Here is a 27188-nt window from a genome sequence, read left to right as displayed (position 1 = left end):
TTTGCTAAAGAAGTCGACCTGATCAACTCGTCTCCATGTTTGACTGCGACTAGGAACTAGCCATGAAGAGATGGCACTTTGACCCCTTTAGGAGAAGTCGAACTGGTACACCTAAATAGGACTGATAACGAGATTGGAATTAACAATGTAATAGGAATAAACAATGAAACCGTACTCGATCCCCCATCTATCGATTAGAGAGGAATCAATGGGCAATTCCAGCTACTGTACGTTCCGAACTTGAACGGTATTTTGAATCGCAACGTAATTTCCTTTTTTAATATTATTATTCTTTAAACGTAATCGCCCTTGAATCTTGGGCACGGTTTTCTGTATCAAATCTTATCTTCTCATTTATTCTTCTGCGATCTTTAATTAATTTGACTGCATGGTCGCCTTTAATTTCTTTAGACGTCGTTTAGGTTCTCCACTAACGCTTAGATTTCTTCCCTCTTCTTTATATATTCATGTCGATGGTAGTTCATTATCATCTCATTTCATTTCCCTTTTTCAAGCCTTATTACGCCATGTCTGAAGAAGTGACGGTCCTCTCATATCTTGTATAGAGATTTCCTCCGATCATTCTGGAGATTTTTCATCTTCTTCCTCCTATTCGTCTTCTGTTCCGACCTCTCCAGTTGCCCCCAATCCTTCACTGGTCAATGAAAGAGAGCCTTTGTCCACTCGCCTTCCCCGCTAAAAGGGGAAGTTATGCGACACGTAAATGAACTACAAGAGTCAACAATCACGTTTCTGAGGTACGAGTTTGAATGTCAGGCCCTGAAGCAGGAGAAGGAGAGTTGGGAGAAAGAAAAGCTGGTCCTCGAGGAGGAGAGTCGTGCCATGGAACGCCGTATTACCTTCTTGGAGCGGCAGCTGTCCATGGAGAGGAAGCACAAACGGAGCTAGTGGCCTCTTCGTTCTCCTATTTTATTTTTTAACTATTTGTTTCTATTTCCCCCCCTTTGCTGATTGTAATACGAGTATATCGATTTAATTAAAAATAGCTTGCTGCAAATGAGTGAATCTTCTTTTGTTTTTGTTTACAAAGTTCACTTGACTCAGACTCATTTACTTACAACTGTTTATTTGTAGATCGAATCACTCGTACAATGGAATCAAGATAAGAATTGATACGTACGTGCAACATCAATATAACATTAGACTAATATATAATTGATCCGTACAACACCAACATTAGATTAATCCTACTAATCTAAAAGCAATGTTACACACCTGACAGCCCCTAATTTCAAGTTAGGGTGATAAGACGCTGACTTAAATTACAGACATCACTGATAATATAATTTGAGATGTTCTGTATTCCATGGATGTGCTAGTTGTCTTTCGTTTAAATCTATCAAATGATATGTGCCGGGTCGAACGATACTTTTAATCTTAAACGGATCGGCCCAGTTTGGCTCTAAATCCCCAGCTTTCTGAAGGACTTTCTTCAACACAAGGTCTCTGGGTTTAAAGCTTCTTTGCTTAACTCCGGAGTTATAATACCTCACCATCCTATTTTGATACTCAGCATTTCTCAGTTGTGCATCTCTTCTCTTTTCCTCGAGAAGGTCCAGGCTTAAACACAATGCCTCAGAATTCTGATCTTCATCAAAGGACCACGTGGTCCGTTTTGTCGATAATCCGATCTCAACTGGAATGACCGCTTCTGTGCCGAAAGCTAGCGAATATGGTGTTTGATTCGTTGAGCCCCTCGATGTTGTTCGATAAGACCATAATACTCCTGAGAGTTCTTCGGCCCATTGACTCTTTAATTCTTCCAACCTCACTTTTAATCCTCGCTTTAAAATTTTATTGACTGCTTTCACCTGACCATTAGCTTGCGGATGGGCTGATGAAGATGTAAAGTGTTTATTTCTAGGTTCGCACAGAAGAGATTAAATTTGTCGTTATCGAATTGTTTCCCATTATCGGTTATTATAGCATTCGAAATTCTGAACCGACAAATTATGCTTCGCTAGACAAAATTTCTCACCTTAGCTTCTGTTATAGTGGCCGAAGGTTCAGCCTCAGCCCACTTAGTGAAGTAATCGACAGCAACGATGGCGAATCTCACCTGGCCTTTCCCAGTTGGTAGCAGTCCAATAAGGTCAATTCCCCATTGGGCAAAAGGCCATGGGCTTGAGATCTGTGTCAAATTTTCAGGTGGCTGCTTTATCAGATCGGCATACCGTTGACATCGGTCACACTTGCGCACGAAGGTTTTCACATCTTTATTCATACTCGGCTAGTAATATCAATGCCGGATGATTTTCGACATTAGAGTTAGAGCCCCAGCATGATCTCCACAATTTCCTTCATGCGTCTCTCGGATCATATAATCTGCTTCGCCCGGTGCAAGACACTTAGGTAGGGGTAAGGAATACCCGTGCTTGTACAACGTTTCCCCTTGAAGGATATAGTGAGTAGCCTGGAGTCGCAACTTTCTTGCCTCGCTTTGATGGTCTGGTTGAATTTCTTTATGAAATTTAATGATTGGATCCATTCAACATCGAGGTTGGACTTCTACTACACAATGTATTTCTTGCTCAATAGATGGTGAACTCAACACCTCAACCAGTACCGTGCGGGCCAGATCGGTCTCAAACGCCGCCGCCAATTTCGCGAGAGCATCCGCGTTGGAATTCTCAAACGTGAGAACTTGGTGAATCACAATGTCTCTAAATTTAGCCAAATTTTCTTTCGCTTTCCTTAGATATTTGGCCATTTTCTCATCTTTGGCTTGTAATTCTTCAATTATTTGGTTGACTATAAGCTAGGAGTCAATTAGTAAACAGTCTGCTCCCATGCTTTGAGCCAAGCGAAGGCCAGCCAGTAGTGCCTCGTATTCAGCTTCATTATTCGACGTTCTGAATTTAAATCGTAATGCGTATTCAAATCGAGTCCCCTCTAGAGACTGAAGGAGGATTCCAACTCCACATCCTTTTTCATTAGAGGATCCATCTACATAGAGTGTCCATTGTGTTGGGTGTGTTGCCCTAAACTCGTAGTTTGTATTTTGTGTAAAAACAAATGTATATTCAATAAATTTGTTGTTGAATTCATAGCATTGCATTGCCCAAAATCCAATAAACTAAACATCCGAGGTTATTTTAGTGTAACCGGGACAGTATATGTACTGGGTATATATTTGATATACTGGGTATATAATTGATATACCCCTGATATACAAGTGGATAATGTCCCGTAAATAACCTAAAGGGTCTATAGTATATGGATAAGGCTGAGTATCTTATCCTGGCAACACTATGGATACGACCCACTCTGTAAAGGTTACAGACGACTCGATCCAGGTCGTTCGTGTGGAGACATGCGAGTGAGGGTATCCTATACAATGAGTTTGTATAAGATCAGACCACGAAATAGACAATCTTTAGATGTTACACCGTTAACTAATAGATTGCTGTTTCTTAGGATGAACAGGCAACTCATTCTCAATCCTGAGTGAGTTATGGACTCCTGCCCGTGAGGGCTCGTCCTTTGATTTGTATGGGTGAGAGTGGCCCGAGTCGCCGACTCAACATTCCTACCATTTTGGGGACTAGCCGAGTGGGGAGCTGGGAACATAACTTCACAAGATGGAATTCATTTCTCCCCGACTTTAGGGGAGTAGATGAGTGTTCTCTTAAATGCTGACTCCGGGACTTGAACAAGGGGCCCCACCCTCTCATTGGCCCTAGAGGAACTTCCGGTTATTGGTCGGACCATAACCGAGTTATTCATTAGAGGAGCAGTGGTATTTAAGGAGTAAGATGTAACTCAGGGGTAAAACGGTAATTTGACCCAACTTGAGTTACGAGCACTCGTGAAGGATTGACTTGTCATTAATGGTTGTATATCCATGGACACGAAAACATTCTGCAGTGAGAAGAGTGCAACTGCGGGTCTTTAGTGGAGTGACTCGTAGTTAACGAATGTTGATTAACTCGATCAATGAGTTTGACAGATTAATCTCGCATCGTTGGAGCTTTTGATCTGTAGGTCCATTAGGTCCCCTTGCTAGCTCATAACGGGTAAAACGAGGATCAAGTTTTTTGGAAGAATTTTAACTGTTCAAATTACTTAAGGGTTTATATGTATATTGATACATTATAATATATAGTTAATTCTAAATTAAAACTATATATTATGAGAGCACTTGTTTGAATGAGATTCAAATAAAATTAATATGAATAAGATTCATATTAAAACTATAGGTTAAAAATAATGTGCATAAGATGTACATTAGAACTATCGGTTATACGAGAGAAATGCTATAGAATATGATTCTATTTATGAGATAAATAATTAAGTGTTAATTATTTAATATATATATATATATATAAATTAATTATTAATTAGATTATTAATTAATTAATATTTATTAATTAATATGATTAATTAATTATTATATATATATATTATTAATATTAATAATATTATTATTATTAATATTTAACCCTCTGCAAAATTGCAGGGGAGTGAGCAGTTAAGTGACATGGGGTAACTCCCTACGTCACTGCTTTTGTTTGTTCTTCTTTTTGCAGCTCCTAATCTCTCTCAAGCCCTCTCTGAATACTCCCTTTCGTTCCAAACGGTGCTCTTACAAGCACGATCCCGAGACCCAAGAGGATAGCAAGGAAGATTCGGTGGTGGTGTTTAAGGGGAAATTGTTGAAGAACAGTTCTTCAAAGGTAACGACTTTCCCCTGTATTTTCTTCTCAACACTTTTGATTTTGTTTCCCAAAAGTCACGAACGACGGTCCGCTTTCGCTCCGGGATTCACATCTCTTCACATTGTTGTTTTGAATCTTTCACCGGATGGTTTGGTGTCATCTCAGCTACAAAATCAGCTACATCTTATCCCTTCAAGGACATTCGTGGTTCAAAACTTATGTCATACTCACTCAACTCTAGAGCCCACTTCATCAACCTTCCCGACGTCTCTGGTTTTCGAAAAACTTATCGCAAGGGGAAATTCGTTAGAACAACAACCTGATGCGTCTGGAAATAGGGTTGTAACCGCCAAGCCGAAGTTACTAGAGCCAAAGCTAGCTTTTCGATATTCGGATATCTTGTCTCTGCATTAGTCAGTGACTTACTCGTGTAATACACTGGGGTTTGTATTCCTCCATTATTTCTTATTAAGACCGAACTGACTGCAGAATTCGAAACTGCCAAGTATAGATATAGACAATCTCCATTCTCTGGTTTTGACAATAATGGTGCCGAACTTAAATATTCTTTCAGTTTGAGAAAAGCTTGTTCACATTCACCGGTTTATTCAAGCTTCCTTTTTGTTCGTAGGATTTTAAATAATGGAAGGCACTTATCGGTTGAGCGAGATACAAACCGATTTAGTGCGGCTATTCGGCCGTTCAAGCATTGCAATTGTTTCATGCTCTTTCAAGATTGCATCTCTAGCACGACCTTAATTTTATCTGGGTTTGCTTCTATTCCTCTGCGATTGAACATAAATCCTAGGAATTTCTCTGAAGAAACCCCAAACACACACTTTGTTGGGTTTAATTTCATTTAATAGCGGTTCAATACACCAAAAGCTTCAGTCAGGTCAGCCACATGTTGGTCAGCTGTAAGGCTTTTAACCAACATATCGTCTACATTGACCTCCATATTACGAACTATCTGCTTATTGAACATCATGTTAACCAATCGTTGATATGTCGCCCCAGCATTTTTTAAACCAAAAGGGCATTACTTTATAACAGTAGGCCCTGATCTGTTACAAAGGCCGTATGTTCTTGGTCGGGTACATGCATTTTTATTTGGTTGTATCCTGAATACGCATCCATGAAGGTCAATAACTCGTGACTGGTTGTCGCATCGACGAGCTGGTCAATTCAGGGAAGTGGGAAGCTGTCTTTTGGACAAGCCTTATTTAAATTCGTAAAGTCGACGCACATTCTCCACTTTCCATTTGTTTTTTTACCATTACAACATTGGAGAGCCACGCGGGGTAATAAACTTCTTTAATGAATTCAACTTTGAAGAGTTTATTAACCTCCTCAGATATTACAGTGCTACGAGTTGCATCAACAAGTCGACGTTTCTGTTTGATAGGTTTACAATTTGGGTCTACGTTCAACCCATGAGTTATTACGCTGGAATCTATTCCTGACATGTCCTTTGAGACCATGCGAATACATCGGCATTTTTTTTGCAGAAAATTAACTAGTTCTTATCGAAAAGCTCCGATTCGATGCTGACAACCTTCTCATCAGACCCAAGCTTAATTTGCTCGAGCTCCTGCCTCGACGTTCCCCATCCGAGTTCACTGTTGAGCTTTTTGCCTGGTGTCACTTCGGATGAAGTAGTCCCAATGACGACGGCACAAGTCCGAGTACCTTTCAGTGCTGTCGCATAACATTCTCGTGAGGTCTTCTGCTCGCCTTTGATGATCCCCACGCCACAAGAAGTTGGATACTTCATCGCCTGATGGTACGTGGAAGGGATAGCATGCAGTTCGTGTATATATGGTCGTCCTAATATAGCGTTATATGCCGACGCACCATCAACCATGACGAACTCTGCAACCTTTCGAACTTTACTGTCATTTTCTCAATGACTGGGAGATCAGTACAACCCTCTGCTGCGACCATTTCTCTTGAGAAACCGACTAGGGATGTTAGACATCGTTTCAATTGCGATTTCTCCAATCCTAGAGCAAGATATGTTGAGAGTGAGAGTATGTTGGTGGATGCCCCTCCATCGATGAGTACCCGTCGGACCTGCACATTATCAATTATATGTGAGATCACCAAAACGTCATTATGTGGTACATGAACTCCCTCCAAGTCGTCTGCAGAAAAAAATATTGCCACCGTTGATCGAACATATGATGTATTGACTTCATGGCTAGTTTCTCGGATGAGGGCTTTCCTCTTATTGCCTGACTGTCCTCCACTTGGACCACAAAAAATAGTGTTTATCACCATGAGCCTTTTTCCAGCCACTTCCCTTTTTTTGGGTGAGGGAGATTTGTCTTGATCGTTATGATCTATTTGGTCGAATTTTCTTTTCCCTTGAGAAGAACAGGAATCTTTCTTCCCAACATACTTTTTTCAGATGGCCTCGCCTGATCAGGTTTTCTATCTGGTCTCTCAAGTTGAAGAACTGCGAAGTACCATGCTCATAGTCTCTATGAATCCTGCAATATTTGCTCTTACTCCGCTTATCTGGACTCGACTTCATTTTACTCGATTTTTCCAACATCGTATGCAAATCGCTACTCTCGATGTTGGCCAGGATCTCTGATAGGGGGACGTTGAGTGGGGTGTAATGGTCGAACTCTCTTAATCGATGATCGTGAACTATTACTGTTCGCTCTGGCCGAGATCGATTGTCGTGGATAGGCTTCTTTGTCTCATAGTCACGATTTGTGTGACCTTTTTTCGGCTGTGAGCTCTGCCCTCGAGCTTTTGCATGTCTGGATATTACAGTTTGATGTTGGAGATGTTTTGCCCGGAATACATCTTCAACATGCATATACTGGCCCGCTCGCTAGATCGCTTCGGCATAAGTCCGAGCTGGTTGGATGTCAAAAGAATGCACCAGGTCGGGATTATTTATTGCCGAAGTGAAATTCATTCTGGCTGCATCATCCGAGCAGTCTGCGACTTTAATTTTCTCCGCCATAAATCTCCAGACAAAGTCACGCAGCGACTCGTCCTCTGACTGATAAATGGTGAGAAGATGTGTGTCGGGCGTTTTTCTGTCATGCTGCGTCGAAAATTGGCTTATGAAGATTTTCCTCAACTGTTTCTAGAACCCAACGGTTTTAGGCTTCAATTGCGTGTACCAGGATCTAGCTTGGCCCTTAAAAGTGATAGAGAACACCCGACATTTCATTTCGTCTCCTGCAGTATTTAACTCCATCAAGCCCTCGTATAAGTCGATATGATCAATCGGGTCGGTTGATCGATCGTACGGTCTCATATCAGATTTCTTCATCTTTGGTGGAAGTGGATATGCCATTATGGGAGCCGTGAAAGGAGGATCCTCCCGCTCACCCTGCTCTACCCAATTGGCGTCATCAGTCTTACAGCTTTGCTTTAAAGCCTCAAAATCGTTCTGAAGTTTACTGATTATTTCTTTCATAGAATCATTAACCTCCCGTACGTCGACCGTGGCTTGATATGTAGAAGTAGTGGCGGTCAGCGCGGCTGGTGGTCGCTGAATTGTGTTCGAATTGACCCCACCTGTTGCAGGAATAGATCCCCAATTCGGTGTAGCCGGAGTTTGTTGACCCGCTTGCTGAGGTGCATTACGCTCATTTGACGTCTGGCAGAGGCCTGGTGCCTCCGTTGTAATATCACCCGCAATCATTCCTTTAGGTCCATCGTTGTGTTTCGCCTTGCCCCTAAATTTAGTCGCTCATGGACCAACATGTGCGGGAGTGCATCTTCCTCCTTTGACACCGCCGGGGCTTTTCCGCGAGCTGGATCCCTTGGAATCAAAGACTCAGCAGTATGCTCCTGCACATCAACCTCTCGGACCCTGACTAATGGCCCCGGTGTATTCGTGTCTCCTGATATTGCCTCCGGAATTTGGTTGCGGCGTAGAGTTGTAGTCAAATTGACAATCTCTGCCCTTAACTAAGCAACTCTGCCTAACTCAGATCGAACCTCGTTGAACTCTGCATGTAGCCTCATCAACTCCTAACCCATCTGCCAGGCGGTGCTTGAGGAACTTGGTCGTGCCACGTTCCTTCTTCCTCCACCGCCTTGCATCAATAGCGGTCTTCCTCGCCCACGGTTCGGAGTGCGCACTGTGTTTTGAGTGCGGCTGCTGGTGTACGACCGTTGTGACATTCCTTCATCAGCCATCGCTTTGCTGGTTGATCACAAAGGCTGCTTTGTCGATTTTAGATTCGAAGAGAACTCTCGTTTCCAACAGATGGCGCCAATTGTTCTTACCAAAAATTAACCGGTAATCACAATAGAATCCTGAGAACACTCGTGGATTTGAACTTGCAAAAACAAGTAAGCACTCCAACGATCTAATTAGTCTCTGTGCCAAATAAATTAATTACAGAGTATAATAACCAGTTTTTGCATACCGTGTTCATTTAACCATGTGGTATTTATAGATGGGTAGTGGCCAAATAGTCGTTGAGGAGTTTGGCTCCATTTTTGAATTATGCAGTTAGTTTTCTATGAAAATAGGAAAACTGCATGTTGAGTGGGAGAGTGGTTTGGCTATCGTGGTGTAAAAAGAGAAGTAAGTTGTTTATCTCGACATCTTATTCGGTTACGTGTTCAGTTCGGCCATTACCCGACCTCGCGCTACATGGGTCGAAACCGGATGACGTGTCCCTTAGGATTTTATGGTTAAACACTAATGAATCTATTATCTCATATCGAATCTGAAAGATCTAACTAGCTTGCTAAAATATTGTTCTATTTTTAAAGTTTCAAAATTTTGGATCTTAGAAATTAAAACAATTAAGCGAGATGACACAAAGACGTTTCTAACGTGGTTCGGATTCCCAACCTAATCCACGAGGCCACACCCAGAGAATAAGATTAATAATCAAAAGTTAGTATAATTTACAATCAATGTTGACTTATGCATAAAATAACTCCCTTCTTAAATCATGCCGCAATACTTGATCGACTCCTACTTCGATTGAATCTTTTCAAACACAAGCTTCCCTTGTATTGTAGTCCACCGCTTGAACTCCCTTCAATGGTGGATGTGTCTTCTCCAATAGTTGATAGAAATCTCACGAAAGAAAAACAACTCACAGAATTTCACTTATTGAATTACATAAAAAATTCTCTCTCACAATTTTACACCATAAACAATGCTTGAACAATTTGAGAGAATAAAACAAACTTTGCTCCACACTTCTCCCTTGATATATTCCAAGACTACACAATAAATAGACAAGAAAAATTGACATGAAAAGGAAAGTGAATTTTCACAATTCCAATTCAACCACAAATCTCTCAATACAATTAAAACACAATTTTCATATAATCAATTAGTAAAACATTTCAAACTAGCCGAAACATACAAATAAATTAAATTATACACCTAAAATAAATAGAGAAAATGATTAAATAAAACTTAATGTTTTTGCAAAAAAAAAATGTCAATAAATAAAATTCCATTCAGAATCTATGGACACATTGTGTGGATGAAAATTTAATAGGCCACAATTTTTTTTTTATTATTATATATGAAATTGGTTTTAGCTAATATAAAAATATATATCAACAAAAATTTCAAACTAGTTATATAGGGTCTATTTAATAATATTTTTGTTTTTTAATTATGCTTATTTACTAATAACATTTTCTAAATCCCAGCTATACCTTGAAAACTTATATATAAATAAATAAAAATAAATAAATATATAGTTTTCAAAATTTAAAATTTGGCTAGGATTTCAAAAATGTTTTTTAAAAAGTGAAAATAGGTGCATACATAAGTAATTTTAATAAGCTTAATTATAATGTGCACAAAATAATTTGTTCTCTTAATTTTTAAATAAAAAAAGCCTTCACATTTTCCTTGTGACAGAGAGATAATATTAGCGCATAAGGTTGAAATGAAGAGGTAATTTTGCTTTTATCCACAAATTTTTAAAATGGCACTTCAAATTTTTAGTTAATATCAACATAAAAAAAAGATATATAGGGACAAAATTGTAATTAAAAGTTGAATTGTGAGACTTAAAATTCTAATTTAACTTATAAATAATAATCTCTTAAAACATAAGGTCAAGATATTGTCTGATGATATGGACTTGAAAACATACTAGCTAACTTTCCATGTGAAAGCATGATACTTTTTTTTTCCCTTCAATATGTGACAATTAAAATATAAAAACAAATGAATACAAAAGCTTCTCCATTAGTTTAATATTACATATTATATAGTTGTATATTTGAAAACAATGGGATTGGGAATTGACCTGGTTTTATTCATGGGTTATTAAAAAAATTGATACTCCTTGATTTCATGATGTCAGCTACAATATAAGAGATTAGAACTATATATTAAATATGTTAGGCATAACTAGTTTTCGAACCTTTTCGTATACTTTTTAAAAGTTAGGTTAAATTATATATATATATATATATTAGTCTTTTGTAGCTTTAATTTTAAGTTAAAACACACTTCGGTTATTAAGTTTGAGGATAGATTTATTGTTGGGTAAATACACGTTGTATATGTAAACTAATAACACTAGCAACAATTTACAATGTAACTGGCTACAAACAATTATAGATCTTGACAGCTTGATGAACACAAAAACTTTACGAAATATAGTCAAGGCACGTTACAATAACGCTGACCTGAAGACAATTATACGCTCTGCACAAGTTGCTAGCAGACTATATCGATCGTCTCAGCAGGATACAATGACTAACTCCGGTAGAACTGCAACCTCGAACTACTCGGATCTGGCAGAACTCTTAGACACTTGCTCTCAACACAAACAAGAACAATAAATCAAAAGAAGAGAGAACTCTTGTAAGAGAAAGAGAATATTCAATTGTAGTATGCTTAGATATCTCAAAATGAAGAAAATCACAACTATATATAGTTGTGTAAACTGTAAACATGTCCTCATACACGAATTAAGTTCAACTTTAAGAACATGAAGAAAAACTTCTCATTTGGAGTATAACTTCAACTTTAACAAAATAAAGTTACATAAAACAAAATTGAAACAACAAACAACTTATGGAATAAATAATGAATTTGTTACAAATATAAAACAAGTTTCAGATTCTTAATACACAAATATAATTTTCAGATGTTAAATTTGTATACTCAACGGTTTTCTCACTTTTTTTCACATATTAAACATCCAACATTTATATATGATGCCTAACTTTAAAAAATTGACAGTTTAATCATCGAATTTTAAGATCAAATAGTTTTAAAAAATCTCTTGAGTCAAATACAATTAGTGTCACTATGAAATCGTGCCATAATAATTTGAGAGACTATTGAAAAGTTTGTTGAGGTAGCATTTGGGTTAAAAGGAAAGAAATAAGATAAAAAAAAATGAAAATGATGAAAACTCCAAACAAAGCCTATGGTGGTTGACAATTCGATCTAGAGAAAATTTGTCAATCCCCAGCGAACCACGTTGGTAGGGATGCTCAATCTCTATTTTTTAAAGTTTAAAGACTAAAATACTATCCTTTTTTAAAACTCGGAGGTTATTTAAAAACATATCGTCAGGTATTAAAATTGTATTTTATCCTATTTAATTTTTTTTATTAATGTCCTTGTCTTGTGATGTCTACTAAAATTCATGTTTTTTAAACTAAATTTAACTTGTCAAACTTGCCTATCATTAAAATAAAAGTTACACTATAAGAAAAAGCTCATTTGGTAGCTATTAAGTAACTTATTACTTGGATTTTTAGTACTCCTTGCTCAATAGAAATGTCGAATAAGTTTAAGCAATGTGTAAGGATAATATTAAAACCTTATTGTAATACTTGAACAAATCGTGTTTCATGAGTTCAAAATATTTCATTCAAAGTTGTTGCTCGGATTCGAAGAGTGTCCAATAAGCCAAAAAAAAAAAAAAATCTTATCGAAAAAGGTTTGTTTGATAGAGAATTTGGATCTTGATTCCATGAATATTAATTTGGGCAGGTTTGTTTTCGAAAATTATTTTTGGATTATGTGACTCAAATAGTGAGAATTCTGATTCTAAATTTCAAATTTTAAAATACAGAATTACATCCAAAAAATACAAACCTTGATAAATACATTATTTCATGTTATAAATTCATTCCATTTTTTGTTAAAATTAAAATAGGTTAACCAACCAAACGCACCCCACTCGTACTTAGATTAGTGAATTAATTTTAACTTTAAACTTTCAATCTCATCTATTTTAATTTCTACTTTGAATAAGTAGTGTAATTAATATAATCAATCAGTTATTTCTCTTTTTTTTAGTACATGTGGTAGTAGAGGATAGAACTAACAACCTCTTGGTTGAAGATATATACCAATTACTGCTGAGTTATGCTCGCTTTAGTGCTAGTTTGAAGTATTTTTATAGCTGGGTGAGACTATTTTTTCAAGTATATATTGATTTTTTTTTAACTATTTGGCGGTCATGTTATAATGTAATTATAATATAAATATATATTAACTTTTTGTTAAAAGAAATATGTATAACGCTGGCTCTTTATTTTTGGTTTTGTGAATAAGAGTACTATAAATATGACATTCTATTTATTCTTGTATTTCGCTTCCAAGTTTTATGTTGGTAATTTCTTGCCTTTCCCTTTTAGAGTTGATTAATCTTATTAGCTTACTTTTTCATTATTTTTTAAGTTCAACCATTTACAGATGAGGATAGATCATTGACTCTAAGGATAATAATATATCATGAATAACCTTTGCAAAAAAAAAAAAATCATGAATAATATCCTACTCGAGTCATACTCAACAACTTATTTTCCATTCTGTTTTATGTTAGAATAAAGGTGTTCAACGTGTCTTTAACCACAAGATTCAACGAAGGCTAAAATCGAAATCTTGTGTCGACATCAAGATTTTAATTATTTTATTTCAAAAAAAGTTAAAAACACAGCTTGATTCATATAATATCTGTGATAGAGAGAAGAAAAGACATGAAATTATGAGAAGCGAAATGAAATAAAGAGATGAAAAAAAGTAGAATAAACACACAAGTGAATATCGACATCATGATTTAACTAATTAATGTATTAGTAATTTTTTCTTAGTCAAAAAATTCGAATATATATCTACCCTACCATTTTTCATATATATAACATAACTAATTAAGGTATTATATGTTAGATAATATTATTTGAATTATAATGAGAGATTTAGTTTATATTATATTATTTGAATTAGATTTTGTATTCTTATTCTAATCAGAAATCATAATATTACAAATAGGTCATTAGGTCATCCAAGTTGAAATATAATAAATAATAAAACACTGTGGTTCATGTCATGCCTTATGCATGGTACCTCTCGTGCTTTTTGGGGTGAAGATCAATTTTAGGATACGCGGTTTTGTCATGCCTTCTCTCACTCTCACTTTTTTCATTCTTCTTTGTCATGTATGACCACATCACCTAACTTTTAAAAAGGGGAAAAAGAAAAGATTGTGACAAACTAATAACGGTTTGTTTTAGGCTTCTTTAGCTTATAAGTTTAGGACTTTCCTCTTTAATGAAAATTTGTTTTCCTCCATTTAATTTTGAGGACTCTTTTTCCCATAAAATTTTTTTAGATACTTCTGCTTCTCTATATTATATTTCTTGACCTTTTTTTTTTAATTATTATTAATACATTGATATATCATATACTCTTTTCATCTCTAGATTTGTTAAATTGTTAATTGAGGGACATAAATATGACATGAATGTTAAATTAGTGATTGTATTTTGCTCACTTTGGTAAATGATAATAATAACTTTTAAGATTATTTGTTGATGACTGGACTATGAGTTGGCCATCTCCTCCTCCCGGCCTCCTTTGGCAAACTCTCCCTACCATGCACCTCTCTTGTTGTTGGTCGTTGTCACTGTGACCCTCCTCCTCCTATCTCGTCGTTGTATTTCATTGTCGTGAGATAGAGGAAGGTGATGACGATAACAATGGAGGTGGCAAGGAGTTTGGTAGGGGAGGGGAGAAAGAGAAGATGTACCTCTCATAGTCCAGTTATCAACAAATAGCACTAAAAACTAATGTATTTTACCAAGTCGGCTAAATACAATTATCAATTTAATCGCCACTTCATTGTTTCATTAGTCCAAATTAATGGCCAAAAGTAACCATTTAAACTATTTTTTCCAAACTTCAAGAACTAAGTGTTATTTTTTATACTTTTCTAGGACAAAATAGATACAAAACTCAAATTTCATGGATCCAAACTATATCTTACCTTAAAATATAAAATATTTGTATAAAATTGATGTACTTTTCTTTTATCAAGTATAAAATTAATATTAAATTAATCAATAATCTAAAAAAATTATTTTATCTAAATTTTAGCTTTACGTTTTATACATTATTTTTTTTTTCCCAAAAGGAATGGGGCTAGAGTCCTAAAAATTAAGAAGAAATAATAAGACGAACTATAGAGACTCGATTACATCTGCAATCAACAAATGATAAAGGTGATATGGCAAGAAGCGCATCAAGCAAAGTCAATCCACTCAAGTGCTGTCTTCTCGATAAATATGCTTGATATTAGCATTCCAATCACATGAAATGAACTGCTCAATACTAGACACCAGCAGACGAAGAAAAGAAGAATGACTTGAGCGTTTAGCCAAAATATCACAGTCACTTGAGGGTCAACCTCAACCACTAAATTTTGACAAAACTCGAGTTCCAAGCTACTTTCAGCCCCGAAAAAAATCCCATATAGTTCTGTTACGATCGATGTCGTACGGTCAAAATTATGCCATAAAACCTTTGATCCAATTACCTTCCTAGTTTGAACCTTAAGCTTGGGTCATTCAACTCAATTCTATCTTAATATAGCAAGATGCAAGATGTCGTCATTATCAACCTAATTTAAGAATTGAAAAATGTTGTTGAATGTTGATTTTGGATGATTTCTTGAGAAGATCAGTTTTTTCACATAATTAAAAAATTACAAGATTCTTGCAAATAACAGAAAATAATAAATGCATAGATAAGAATAAAACACCATCTTTTTTTCTGTCAAACACTAAGTTAGATAACAGCTAAACTGACAAAATTTAGTAGAGTAATTATATTACTCTATGACTATATACTTAGATATTCTAAGTAATATGGGATATCATTGATGAATTTAAGATTCGATAAGAACTTCAAATTTTAATCAATTAATACACACATATATCATGTCTTCTCAAAGAGCCCAACAATGTCCTCACTTAGGCATGAGAAAAGCACCAAACCTATTCTTGTCTACCATATTCTTAATTAGTACCCGTTAAGAATCTCACATCGAAAAGAAAAATGACCTAACAAGAGTTTATAATAGACATAGACTCCTCTTATCATTGTCAAACTCAAATGAATATCCGGTCAAAAAATAGGATTCGATGCCAAAATAGGATAATTAGTTATACGACTACCTTATCTTGTAGTGTAGTTTCGTCTTAACAGTTGTTCGTCCATTGTATGTTTGAAATTGGTCAAGCCCTAATTACCTTTTTCATACAATTTTGAAATTTCCCCACACTAATTTAATGCTTAATTACTTTAACATTTCATATGGATATATTTAGTTTTTTTTCCCTTAAGAATACGGTTTGATAGAATTTATATTAGTTCTAATTAGAAAAATAAAAAATAATAAAGCATGCTTTTCTTCTTGACATTAGCCTTCAGAAAACTAATGAAATGTAAAACTAAATAGTCCTTCCGTAAAAAACTAAAAAAAAAAAAACTAAATAGTCTAATTTAACAATAGAAAAATCTCATACTAAATACATGCAATATTATGTTTTATAAAAAATATTATAAGTATGGCTATCCATCAAAGTAAAACACTATATTTAGGCACTAAATATTCCTCAACATGTTCAACGATAAAATATAAAAATATTAACAAAGGCATAATATTATCTTTAATTATTATTAAGGTTATAATAATGTTTATTTGTTAATTTAAATATTTTTTACTATTTTTTATAATATTTTCAAAAATATCCATTAACATTAATATTTTATCTATATTTCCATAAAATTGAGATATCGACATTTCCTCGAGCTCAACCCACAGAATTTATATCATGCAATCTTTAGAAATTTTAAATGAATATAAATTATAAGTGAAAATATTTTGTTCTAAACATTTAAAAGCACCATAGAGGTGACACGCAGGGGATCAACGATGAGGGTGACCGCTTGGGCATTGCGTATCTGAGTGGGGCCCGCGGGAGAAGGTGCGGATCGTGTGTGACAGGTTGTATGATATGAATTATACGTATGTCGGGGTGGGCCCCACGAGGAGACAGAATCTTTTTCGTGTGAGGAATAGAATAATAATAATAATATTAATAATAAGACTTAAGTATTCCACTAAATCACTGTATATGCCGTGTCACGTGGCTACCATTCGACCGTTAAGTTTCACTTCTGTTCCCTCTCTCTCTTCAAATTTTCAAATTTGTTTTTAATTATATTTCCCTTTTCTAGACAAAAGTAAGTTAATAACGGACAATTTAGCCCCTCAAATTTGAAATATAGTTTTGAATAGTCTTTTACATTGTTAGTTTACCTAAGGGAATGGTAATATGGCAGTTAATGCGTTGATTAGACTGTGATGATGTGGTATTTTTAATCGAAGGTTTAAGTGGTTATCTCATTCTCCCTTCTTCTGAAACGTATTTTATTGTCACTGCTTACTGCTACGTTGTTATCTCAATGAAACAAGTGCTTATTCCAAATCTATGAGTTCTAGATTTGGAACAATCGCGATTCGTTTCCACAAATATTGGAATGAGCATGTTCATTTGTTTTATAGATCTGGATGAATAAACAATTCATTCAATCAAGGCAGTGACGAGCAACAAATGACAAGAATAAGCAACATACAACAATAACACGAATATGCAGGAGAAAGATTGGATAAAGCAAGAAATAGAAGGAAAAAAAAAAGGGAACGAAGATAATTAGGAAAATGACATATCATCGAAATCTAATATTAGCATATTAATCGCAACACTAACGGTCAAATTAGGTTATAGACCATTTAGAACCATTTTCCAAACTTGAGGACTAGATTATCCCTTTTGAAATATGAAGGATCAAAATGATATCAATCTCAAATCTTAGGACTAAAAATATATTTTACCCAAATAAATTTAATTATATATAGTTTATGTCAAATTATAAGTTTGATTTTTAAATTTTTAAAATTAGTGTGTCTATTAAATCTTGATATATACTTTAAAAAGTTTATAATAGATTCCTCTCAATTATTTAAATAGGATGTCTTTCTAGTCTTTGGACTTAAAAATTGGTCAAACTACAAATTTAGTGTCTCTAAATTTTAAAAGTGTCTAATAAGCATGAGCGGATCTTGTTGTGATAGGGCACAATTATGTAAAGTATAATTCACTTATTTTATCACTGGTTAGGGTTCAGTTTGTTGGCAATATGTGACTCCATTTATATAGGTCTTCCGTTTGGCTCGCTGTTTGATAGTGACTTCTTTCATTTGGTAGAATAACGAAAGGCTACTTCAATCTAGAGTTCCGTGTTTGAATCTGCTTCCCATGCTGGTGCGCCTTTTATATTTTATTTTTTAAGATTTGTTCAATCTCCAATTGCCATGTGAGTCCTTTTTCACTAGTTTAGAGTTCATTTGGTTGATGATTTGAAAATAGAAATCTGAAAACAAAGAGATTAAATGAAAATGGAATTGTATCCCATGAAACTTTTAAGATACTTGTAAATCATGATTACCTACTAAATAATTAATTTAATCTAAAATATTATTAATTTATTTATTAACATAAATATTATAAATTTGGATAGAATTAGTATTTTACAATATTATATTTTAAATACTTTAATTTTAACAAAAATGAAATAAATTTATAATATAAAGTAGTGTTTTACGAAAATTTTTATCTTCTATGCATTTTAAAATTTTGAGTTATTTTCAGAATCTCTACATTACAAAATTCGAAAATTATTTTAAAAAACAACCTTACCAAATAGATATTCACTAAATCCATTCGATTCAATGAATTTAAAAAGATATGAGTTCTACCAAGGAGACTCTAAATTTCCAGTGATTTTTAAACATTTGTTCCCGAATTATTTTTAAATTTTAATTTCATATTTTCTCAGCCTATTAAAACATAACAGTTTTAAGTTTATTGTGTATAAATTAGCGATAAAAAAAATGTTACAATTTAGTCGTCATTTTCTTCTCTCACTTTTAAATAATGAATGAAGTTTTCACTCTAAACAAAAGAAAGGATATATTGAATATTCCGCATTCCCTGAAGAGTATCATTTATTTTTATTTGCATACTATGAATAAATAAAATTAATTTTTTTGCTTTCTATTCACATTTTTATTTTTTTTCATCGATTTTAAACTCAAAGGACTGAGTATTGAGTCAGAATATACCATTGACAAAGTAAGGTTTCAGTTCTTTTTAGACTTTTAATTTTAGTTAATTAAATATATGTTTTAGGTATGAAATATTTTTAAATTCAGTTTTTTTTTTTCAGATTTAACTTGAAATCAATATCGAGAAGTATTATGAAAAAAACAACAAATAAGTCATCATCTCCAAAGAAGAAGTGTCATAATACTAATTATGATAGGTCTAATATAAAAGTCATTGATTTTAATTACCTATTGCAATAGCTATTGTAGAAATAATATTATTATGCCATGAATATTATGACAACTCGATTACGTGTAATTGAATAATATATTGTGCCCTTAATGAAAATCTTGGATCCACCGCTACTAATAGATCTCTGAATTTTAAATTTTGTATCTAATAAATCCTTAAACTTTTAAAAGTAAATAGAGTGATGTAGAATATGTGTAAACTATCATCTCGATTCTATCAACTATTGACTACATGTGAATGTTAATTTTATTGTATTCTATCAACAATACAATAAATCATTTCATTTTTCTCCATTAATTTTATTAAAATTAAGAGGCCTATATATATATATATTTCTTTTAAAGGGTAGCTAGGGCCAAACAGAAAAGGTTAAAAGTATATTTTAGCCTCTGATATTTTTGTTTTTATTCAATTTAATTCATATTATTTTAAAAAAAATTAATTCCTTATATTTTAACATTTTTCGATTATAACATTTTCGTTGCTATGATGATAATGTTGGAAAAAAGACCTCACACCCCGCAGAATAAACAAAAAATCAACAGAAAAGTTAGAAGAAAATAACAACAATAAAGAAATACAAAAATATTTACTTGAAAAATATTACAATCACACTACGTACGAAAGACTGTCAAAGATTTGTTACTTGCACAACTAGAGTTAGGGATATCATGCTTAAATGTAGCACTTGGAGCACACACTTCACAGTATTGAGATTTTTATTCTTATAAGACATTGATAATTAGTGAGTTAGCAAAAATTTAGATGAGAAATTAAAAACCGCTAAAGTTGTTAGGAACTTTTTGATGAGGAATCGACAACGTTGAAGGAAGCAAATGCTAAAAATACATACAAATTAAACTCAACTGATGCAACGTTCAATGTTAATTCTCTTATTGTAAGTTTGGATATTATCATCAGATATTCAAGAAGGCAAAATAAATGGGAGATGAATCAAAAATTGGTGCCCTAAACATGTCTCTCAACTACCTTCAACTTCAAGAACTTATGATTCCCTAAACATCTCTCTCAACTACCTTCAACTTCAAGAACTTAATCCATTACTAAGGAATGACTTGCACAAGGGAGACAAACACTCCGACGCTCAAGTTAGTAACCAGTTCGAATTCAATGTCAAATTCGAGATAGAATGCGATACCTGTATGTGAAAGTGGAATCTCTCTTTCGGCTCGAGAGAGAGAATCCGAAGATAGACTTGTTCTTATGCCTCTCGAAGCGATCTTGAATGAGAAAAGAATGAAAAGCAAAAAGAAAGAAAACCCTACCCGTTCTAATGAATTGAAGAATGAAAAGTGCCAGCCCACGATCTTTGTTGGCCGTTGTTCCGGTCGAGCACTCTCTTTTCTTTGTCAAATTCCGTCTTACCAAACAAGACTGACTTCAGACCTTGCCCTCTATTTATAGGTTGGGGATCCGACAGGCCTCCCGACAGGTGGTTATTGGTGTCGGAGGTCAGGTCAGACATGTTCCAACATGTGTGTTGGACTTGGGGGTAGGTCATGTCATATAGGATGGTCTGCATAATAAATATTTGGCTCAGTATGTCACCTCGAACTGGTCCGAGGTGACATGGATTTACATGGGTCCAGGTGGACATCCTCCTATCCTCCACATGGCGATTGGAATTTTCCCCAAACATAAGGGATGAATTATATTGGCATTTCTATCCATCGCAAGTGAATCGACAAAATATCAATAACGTGGACATAATAATAATAATCAAAATTTGTAACTTTTTAAAAAGGGTGAAATGATTAGTTACTGTAAATATTTTTTTATATAATTTTTTAGAAATATCTATCGATATCAATATTTTATAGATATTTCTATCGATACTTCCCTAAAATAAAAATCTTGATATATTCTTATCGACATAGACATTTAAAACCTTATTGACAAAAATATAGTTAAAAACGAAACAGGAGTGGAGTTCTTTCAAGATGAATGTTTAGTTTTTTCTGTCTTAATTTGTATTTTTATTTGTACTAAAAATAATTGTCTTTTATTTTTACTCTATTATCTCAAAGGAAAAGAAACACATGTAATCTTATGTTTTCAACTTTCATATTTTGAATCTTAAAATAATAAAAACTTGTTGTTTTCAACAAAATCAAAATATTGTTTTATAATAATATATTGAGTTCATTAACTCACGTAACCTTTTACATAGAGATTTATATTTTAACCAATTGATTTATATTTAAATTAGTAAAATAGATAGAATTAAAATTACAAAAGTTGTAAAATAAAAATAGGATACTCATTCAATACCTTTGGGCTCGAATTTTCTCCTTCATACGATTGGTTGATATATTTAAATATATATTATTTTATCATATTAGAACCAAATTTGGCCAATTACAAGTAAAAGCTCATATGTACTAAAAAAAAATAAGAGAGAGAGAAGAAAAGAAAAAAAAATTAAAAGCTCATATTGACTTTCTAATCATGTACGAAAGAAAGAGCGAGTAGAAATTCTTATCAACGGGTGTGTAGGCAAAATTTTCAAAAGTTTAAATACTATTATTTTGGTCGATCTGGTTTTCGATTCATTTTAGTCCCTTTACATTTGAAATGACCATTTGTAGTCCCTATTTAATTTTTTTAACACAAATTATACATACAACGAGAATCTTTTCATAAAAATTTGTAGTTATATTTCAATAAAATTAATCTGATGTAGTATCGTCAGTCGTGTTACAATTGTAATTTAAAAAATGAGATAAAAAATAAAATGAATGGATCTAGATATACCATTTGAAAGTAGAATGACTCGAAATAAAAAAAAACTAAAAAAATAAACGTTAAAAAATATTTTCAAAGTACTCCGATCAAATTTAATCAAGTACGGTAACTAAAATGACATTTAAACATTTTTTTTAAATAAAAATATAAGTAGATGGTTAGTTAATGGGGAAAAGACATTTGAAATCAAGTTAGGAAGGCATTGACCAAAAAAATGATAATAAATTTTGAATACATTCAAAGAAATGGATTATATTGCGAAAGAAATTATATCACAAATTGCCATCAAATCAAAGCGAAAAATAGGGAAACGTATAAATCACAAGATTTTAAGCCACTTGTTTTTTTTTTTCCCAACTTTCAATAGTCTACCAAGTGGGGTTTTATATAATATCATTAAAAGATTCTTGTGAAATTAAGATTCCACTTAATTTTAATGTATGATGATTTATGATTCTTTATATGTACTTGTTAACATAGCATGAAAAACGTTGGAAAATGGTTCACCTTTCTCGACGTTTTTATAAAACGTCAGAAAAAGTTGACTTTTCCCGAAATTTTTAGATTCGTAAAGAGAAGTGGTTTTCTAGTGAGAAAAGCCTAAAATTCTACCAATTTTGTGACAACTAAATTTTATAATGCAGTAAGACTTAAAAACAAAACATCTTTCCAATCTCCTTTTACAAAATATAAATGCTAGTAATATCCCATTTTTAAAATCACGCCATCATCATTATATATAATTTTTATGGGAAAATAGAATGTTTATCCAGTTTTTTATATTGTTTGATTACAAAAATAATCAAGTTCGGACGGAATAGGTCGATGTATGAAGGATCTGCAAAATAAAGTTAGCAATTCGAATTTCAAGTCAGTACACTTATCCGATTAATACTTGAGAGAGAATATCATCATTATATATAATTTTTATAGGTGGAGTTTCCGGTAGGACTTTTGACAAGGCTCTAATAGCTCTCTGACAGCTTGAGAAACGCAGCATGTTGTCGTGGATAGTGTTGGAAATATATGCCTGTAAAATTACATTTTGATCGGCTCAACCGATAACTCAGGCGTCTAATGTATAAGTTTTGGAGTTTCCGGTAGGACTTTTGACAAGGCTCTAATAGCTCTCTGACAGCTTGAGAAACGCAGCATGTTGTCGTGGATAGTGTTGGAAATATATGCCTGTAAAATTACATTTTGATCGGCTCAACCGATAACTCAGGCGTCTAATGTATAAGTTTTGGAGTTTCCGGTAGGACTTTTGACAAGGCTCTAATAGCTCTCTGACAGCTTGAGAAACGCAGCATGTTGTCGTGGATAGTGTTGGAAATATATGCCTGTAAAATTACATTTTGATCGGCTCAACCGATAACTCAGGCGTCTAATGTATAAGTTTGGACTCGGCTCAACTGATAGCTCAGGCGAGCAAGGTACAAGCTCTTGATCCTCGTTTTACCCATTATGAGCTGGCAATGAGACCTAATGAACATACAGATTATAAGATTCAATGACTCAAGATCAATTAATTAAACTCATTAATTAAATTAATAAGTTTAATTAATTAATCAGCATTCATTAACTATGGGGCACTCCATAAAAGACCCATAGTTGCACTCTTATGCACTGTAGAACATGTTGTGTCCATGAATATAACAATTTCAAGTAAGTCAATCCTTCACGAGTCGTTCGTAATTATAGCTGGGTCAAATTACTGTTTTACCCCTGTAATTACTTCTCACTCCTCAAGTACCACTTTTCCTATAATGAACAATCTATTTATTGTCAAACTATAAACTAAGTCTTTTTCGGGTCAGTGAGAGGGTGGGGCCCCATTGTTCAAGACTCAAATTCAGCACTTAAGGGAACAACTCGTCTACTTACCCTAAATACGGCAAATAGTGAATTTCATTTTGCATGGCCATGTTCCCAGCTCCCTACTTGGTCTCGTCCTCAAAATGGTAGGATTATTGAGTCGGCAACCCAAACCATTCTCACTCATACAAATCAAAGGATGATCCCCCATAGGCAGGAGTTCATAACTCGTTCAGGATTGAGATCGAGTTACATACGGTTACCTTATGAAATATTAATCTCGTCAATCAACAGTGTTACAAAGTGAGATTAATTATTTCGCGGTCCAGTCTTATGCAAACTCATTGTATAGGATACCCCCACTCACATGTCTCTACATGAACGATTTGGATTAAATTTTTGTAATTATTACAAAGTGGGTCGTATCCATAATGTCACCAGGATCAGGTACCCAATCTTATCTATATACTATAGACCATTTAGGTTATTACTGGAACATGATCCACTCGTATATCGACCACATACTGTTCAAGTTACATCAAATAATCTTGGATGTTCGTTTATTAGATTTTGAGTTATGCAAATAAAATACCATTATTTTATTGAATAAATAATTTATTCACAATACAAGCCACAAGTTTAGGACACAAAACCCAACACTCCGTTGCTAAGCAAGTTTGACGTTTCCTTCACAACCCAAACCTGCTCGCTGCACAAGTATTAAAGGCCTTATATTTCCTTGATTCTTCTATCCTAGATGCCAATTCATCAATTCATTCCTCCTACTTTTGGAAGAGCCTTATATGGGGTCAAGATCTCCTCCTCCAAGGGCTTCAAAAGAGAACTGGGAATGGGGCTACTACTCGGGTATTCCAGCTCTAATACTAACAGGAAATTATGACACTTTACTTGGCATCTCAACATTCCAACCAAAATCAAGGTCTTTCTTTGGAGAGTTATGCATGACATCCTCCTTACTCTGTATAATTTGAAGAATAAAGGTTTATAGTTACACCTTTGTGTCGTTGCTACAAATCTAAGCTTGAGACATTAACCCATGCCCTCCTTCTTTGCCCATGATCTCTCAGCATCTAGCAGCATATTCTCCCTTGTGTTCAGATCCCTCAAAACCCTTGCTTCAAGTTTTCAGACATTTGGTACCATCACCTTGAGCACCTGTGCCATTCAGAAAAAGAGTTGCCTGCAATCACATACTGGTCAATATGGAATGATAACAATCAATCTCATCCGAACAAGCAAATCCTAAACATTTTGTTTAAGAGCAGTTGGATTAATTCTTACGCTGAATCGGTTCGCAAGACCAAGGACACCTCCAGCCCTAATGTGCAAGCCCGCACCAGCTCTAATCTTCTATGGCATCCCCCGCCTCTGGGCTAGTTTCTCTTAAATATGGATGATGCTTGTCGGGCGCAGCACAAAGCTACAGGGCTTGGGATGCTTATTCGAGATTCTGATGGGGGACTTAAGGTCACCTACTCTGTTTCTCTGCAAATCTCTCTTTGCTCGCTGCTTGCTGAAATCTTGGTTGTTCTTGAAGGTCTCTGGTTTGCTCGCTCTCTTGGAATTAATTGCATCCTGGTTCAATCTGACACTCGGGGTGGTTTCTCTCATCACCGATCTACTAAATCTTTCCGAACCGAAGGGGTATGGATCCATGACATTCAAACCATGGCCAAAGAGTTCTCTTCCTCCTTTATGTTCACTGCTGGGAGAGAAATTAGGGCTCGTTTGGTAAAGTTTCGTTTCTTGTCTCTCATTTCCAATTTTCTTAAGAAATCTAACTATTTTACAACTAACTTTGTTTCTTGTTTCTCATTTTTTGGGAACATTATCACAATTGTATAGAAATTTTGGGAACAATCAAAATAAGTTTCTTTTTTTTGTTCTCATTTCCAATTTGATCCAAAACATAAATAAAAACAATGTTTTATCATACTTGAATTATTGGAGGTTGAAACCATGCAACACATTTTTTCCATTAAAAATAAAGAAACAGAAACAAGAAATAGGAACGTTACCAAACGAGCCCTTAGCCAACGAACCTGCTCACTAAGCACGAGATTCGCTCTAATTTTTCCTGTTATTGGCTAGATAGCTTTCCTATTTGGCTTTTCCAACATTGTCTAAAAATAAGTTTGTCTTTTTTTTTTTTTTGTAGTCCATGTGTAATTTCTTCACAAGTTCTCTTTCCTTCCAAAAAAAAAAAAGGATTTGTTCAATTAATAGTTTACACGCTTCATTCACAAGATAAGATATTTAATGGCATATTTATTAATTTCCACATCTTGAAAATAATACCCAACAATTATGGAGTGTTATATTTGTTGAGAAAACTAAAATTGTTATTGTTTTCATAATTATAATATTAATTGTTGTATCTGTAATACTGTTTCTTCAGTTAAATGTCACAATTTTCAAATCTTTGATCTTTATTGGGTGGATCTTGTGTGGTCCCTCTTATATGTGAATGAGATGACTTTAAACTCCAAAGGAAGTTAATTTGGAAATTTGATTTGGGGCAAAATCATTGTCAAATTGATTTTGATTTTTTTTCCTCCATTTTGTTATGACTTTATATTAAGGTTTTTTTCCCCACAAAGGTAAAAGTGTAGAAGTGGCCAGAAATGAAATATCATATGTCAATTTGTCGCTTTGTCGCGTATCGAAAGATTTCACATAGATACTAAGGATTAATCAACCTGTCAATTTTAGCATAACTCGTGATTAATTAAATCATATATTTCGGATCATAAGATGAGAAGTTTTTACCCAAAAAAATAGAAAAAAAATTTGGAAGATCGAATCTCCAACCACCTGTTGTTGAATTAAAAAAATGATGTTATTTAAAATTATTATGTTATTTTTTAATATTTGTTATTCATTATATAAGTAAAAAAAATAGAATTAAGCTTTTATTTATATCAAAAAAAAAACAAAAAAAAAAGAAAAAGAATAGAAAAATGAGAAATCAGAATTTTCTATAACAAAAGTTGTACATGATTTGGGAAACTTTTTGGGTATGATTTTTAGGCCATACGCAAAAGTTGTTTATTATTATTATTATTATTATTATTATTATTTCATATATAAATATATATATATATATATTATTCTTTAACTTATGTCTTTTTTTAATTTCTATACCGTCACAATATAATCATTTTAAACCAAAATGAAATAATATATTGGCACATGGGTTAAAATGACTAAATTATACTT

General features: G+C 33.9%; 1 protein-coding gene and 2 long non-coding RNA genes across 3 annotated transcripts; 1 reads left to right on the top strand and 2 right to left on the bottom strand.

Moving 5' to 3' along the window:
• Positions 1–1292: 1292 nt before the first annotated feature.
• On the bottom strand, positions 1293–2731 carry LOC148211495 (uncharacterized). Its single transcript, XM_088124433.1, has 3 exons — positions 2588–2731; positions 2000–2251; positions 1293–1832 (listed from the first exon to the last, which is right to left on the bottom strand). Exons 1-3 carry the CDS (start codon positions 2729–2731, stop codon positions 1293–1295), a joined length of 936 nt encoding a protein of 311 aa, XP_087980559.1.
• Positions 2732–24523: 21792 nt separating this feature from the next.
• LOC148211494 (uncharacterized) lies at positions 24524–25514 on the bottom strand. The gene is made up of 2 exons (XR_015790921.1): positions 25251–25514; positions 24524–25149 (listed from the first exon to the last, which is right to left on the bottom strand). It is a non-coding gene; the product is annotated as an uncharacterized LOC148211494 (long non-coding RNA).
• LOC148211493 (uncharacterized) lies at positions 25303–25910 on the top strand. Its single transcript, XR_015790922.1, has 2 exons — positions 25303–25436; positions 25507–25910. It is a non-coding gene; the product is annotated as an uncharacterized LOC148211493 (long non-coding RNA).
• The last annotated feature ends 1278 nt before the right edge of the window (positions 25911–27188 follow it).

The sequence above is a fragment of the Momordica charantia genome (assembly GCF_013281855.1).
Source record: "Momordica charantia cultivar OHB3-1 chromosome 5 unlocalized genomic scaffold, Mcharantia_2.0 BLBB01000005.1, whole genome shotgun sequence".
Classification (NCBI taxonomy): domain Eukaryota; kingdom Viridiplantae; phylum Streptophyta; class Magnoliopsida; order Cucurbitales; family Cucurbitaceae; genus Momordica; species Momordica charantia.
This window is presented reverse-complemented; position numbering and strand designations above follow the sequence as displayed.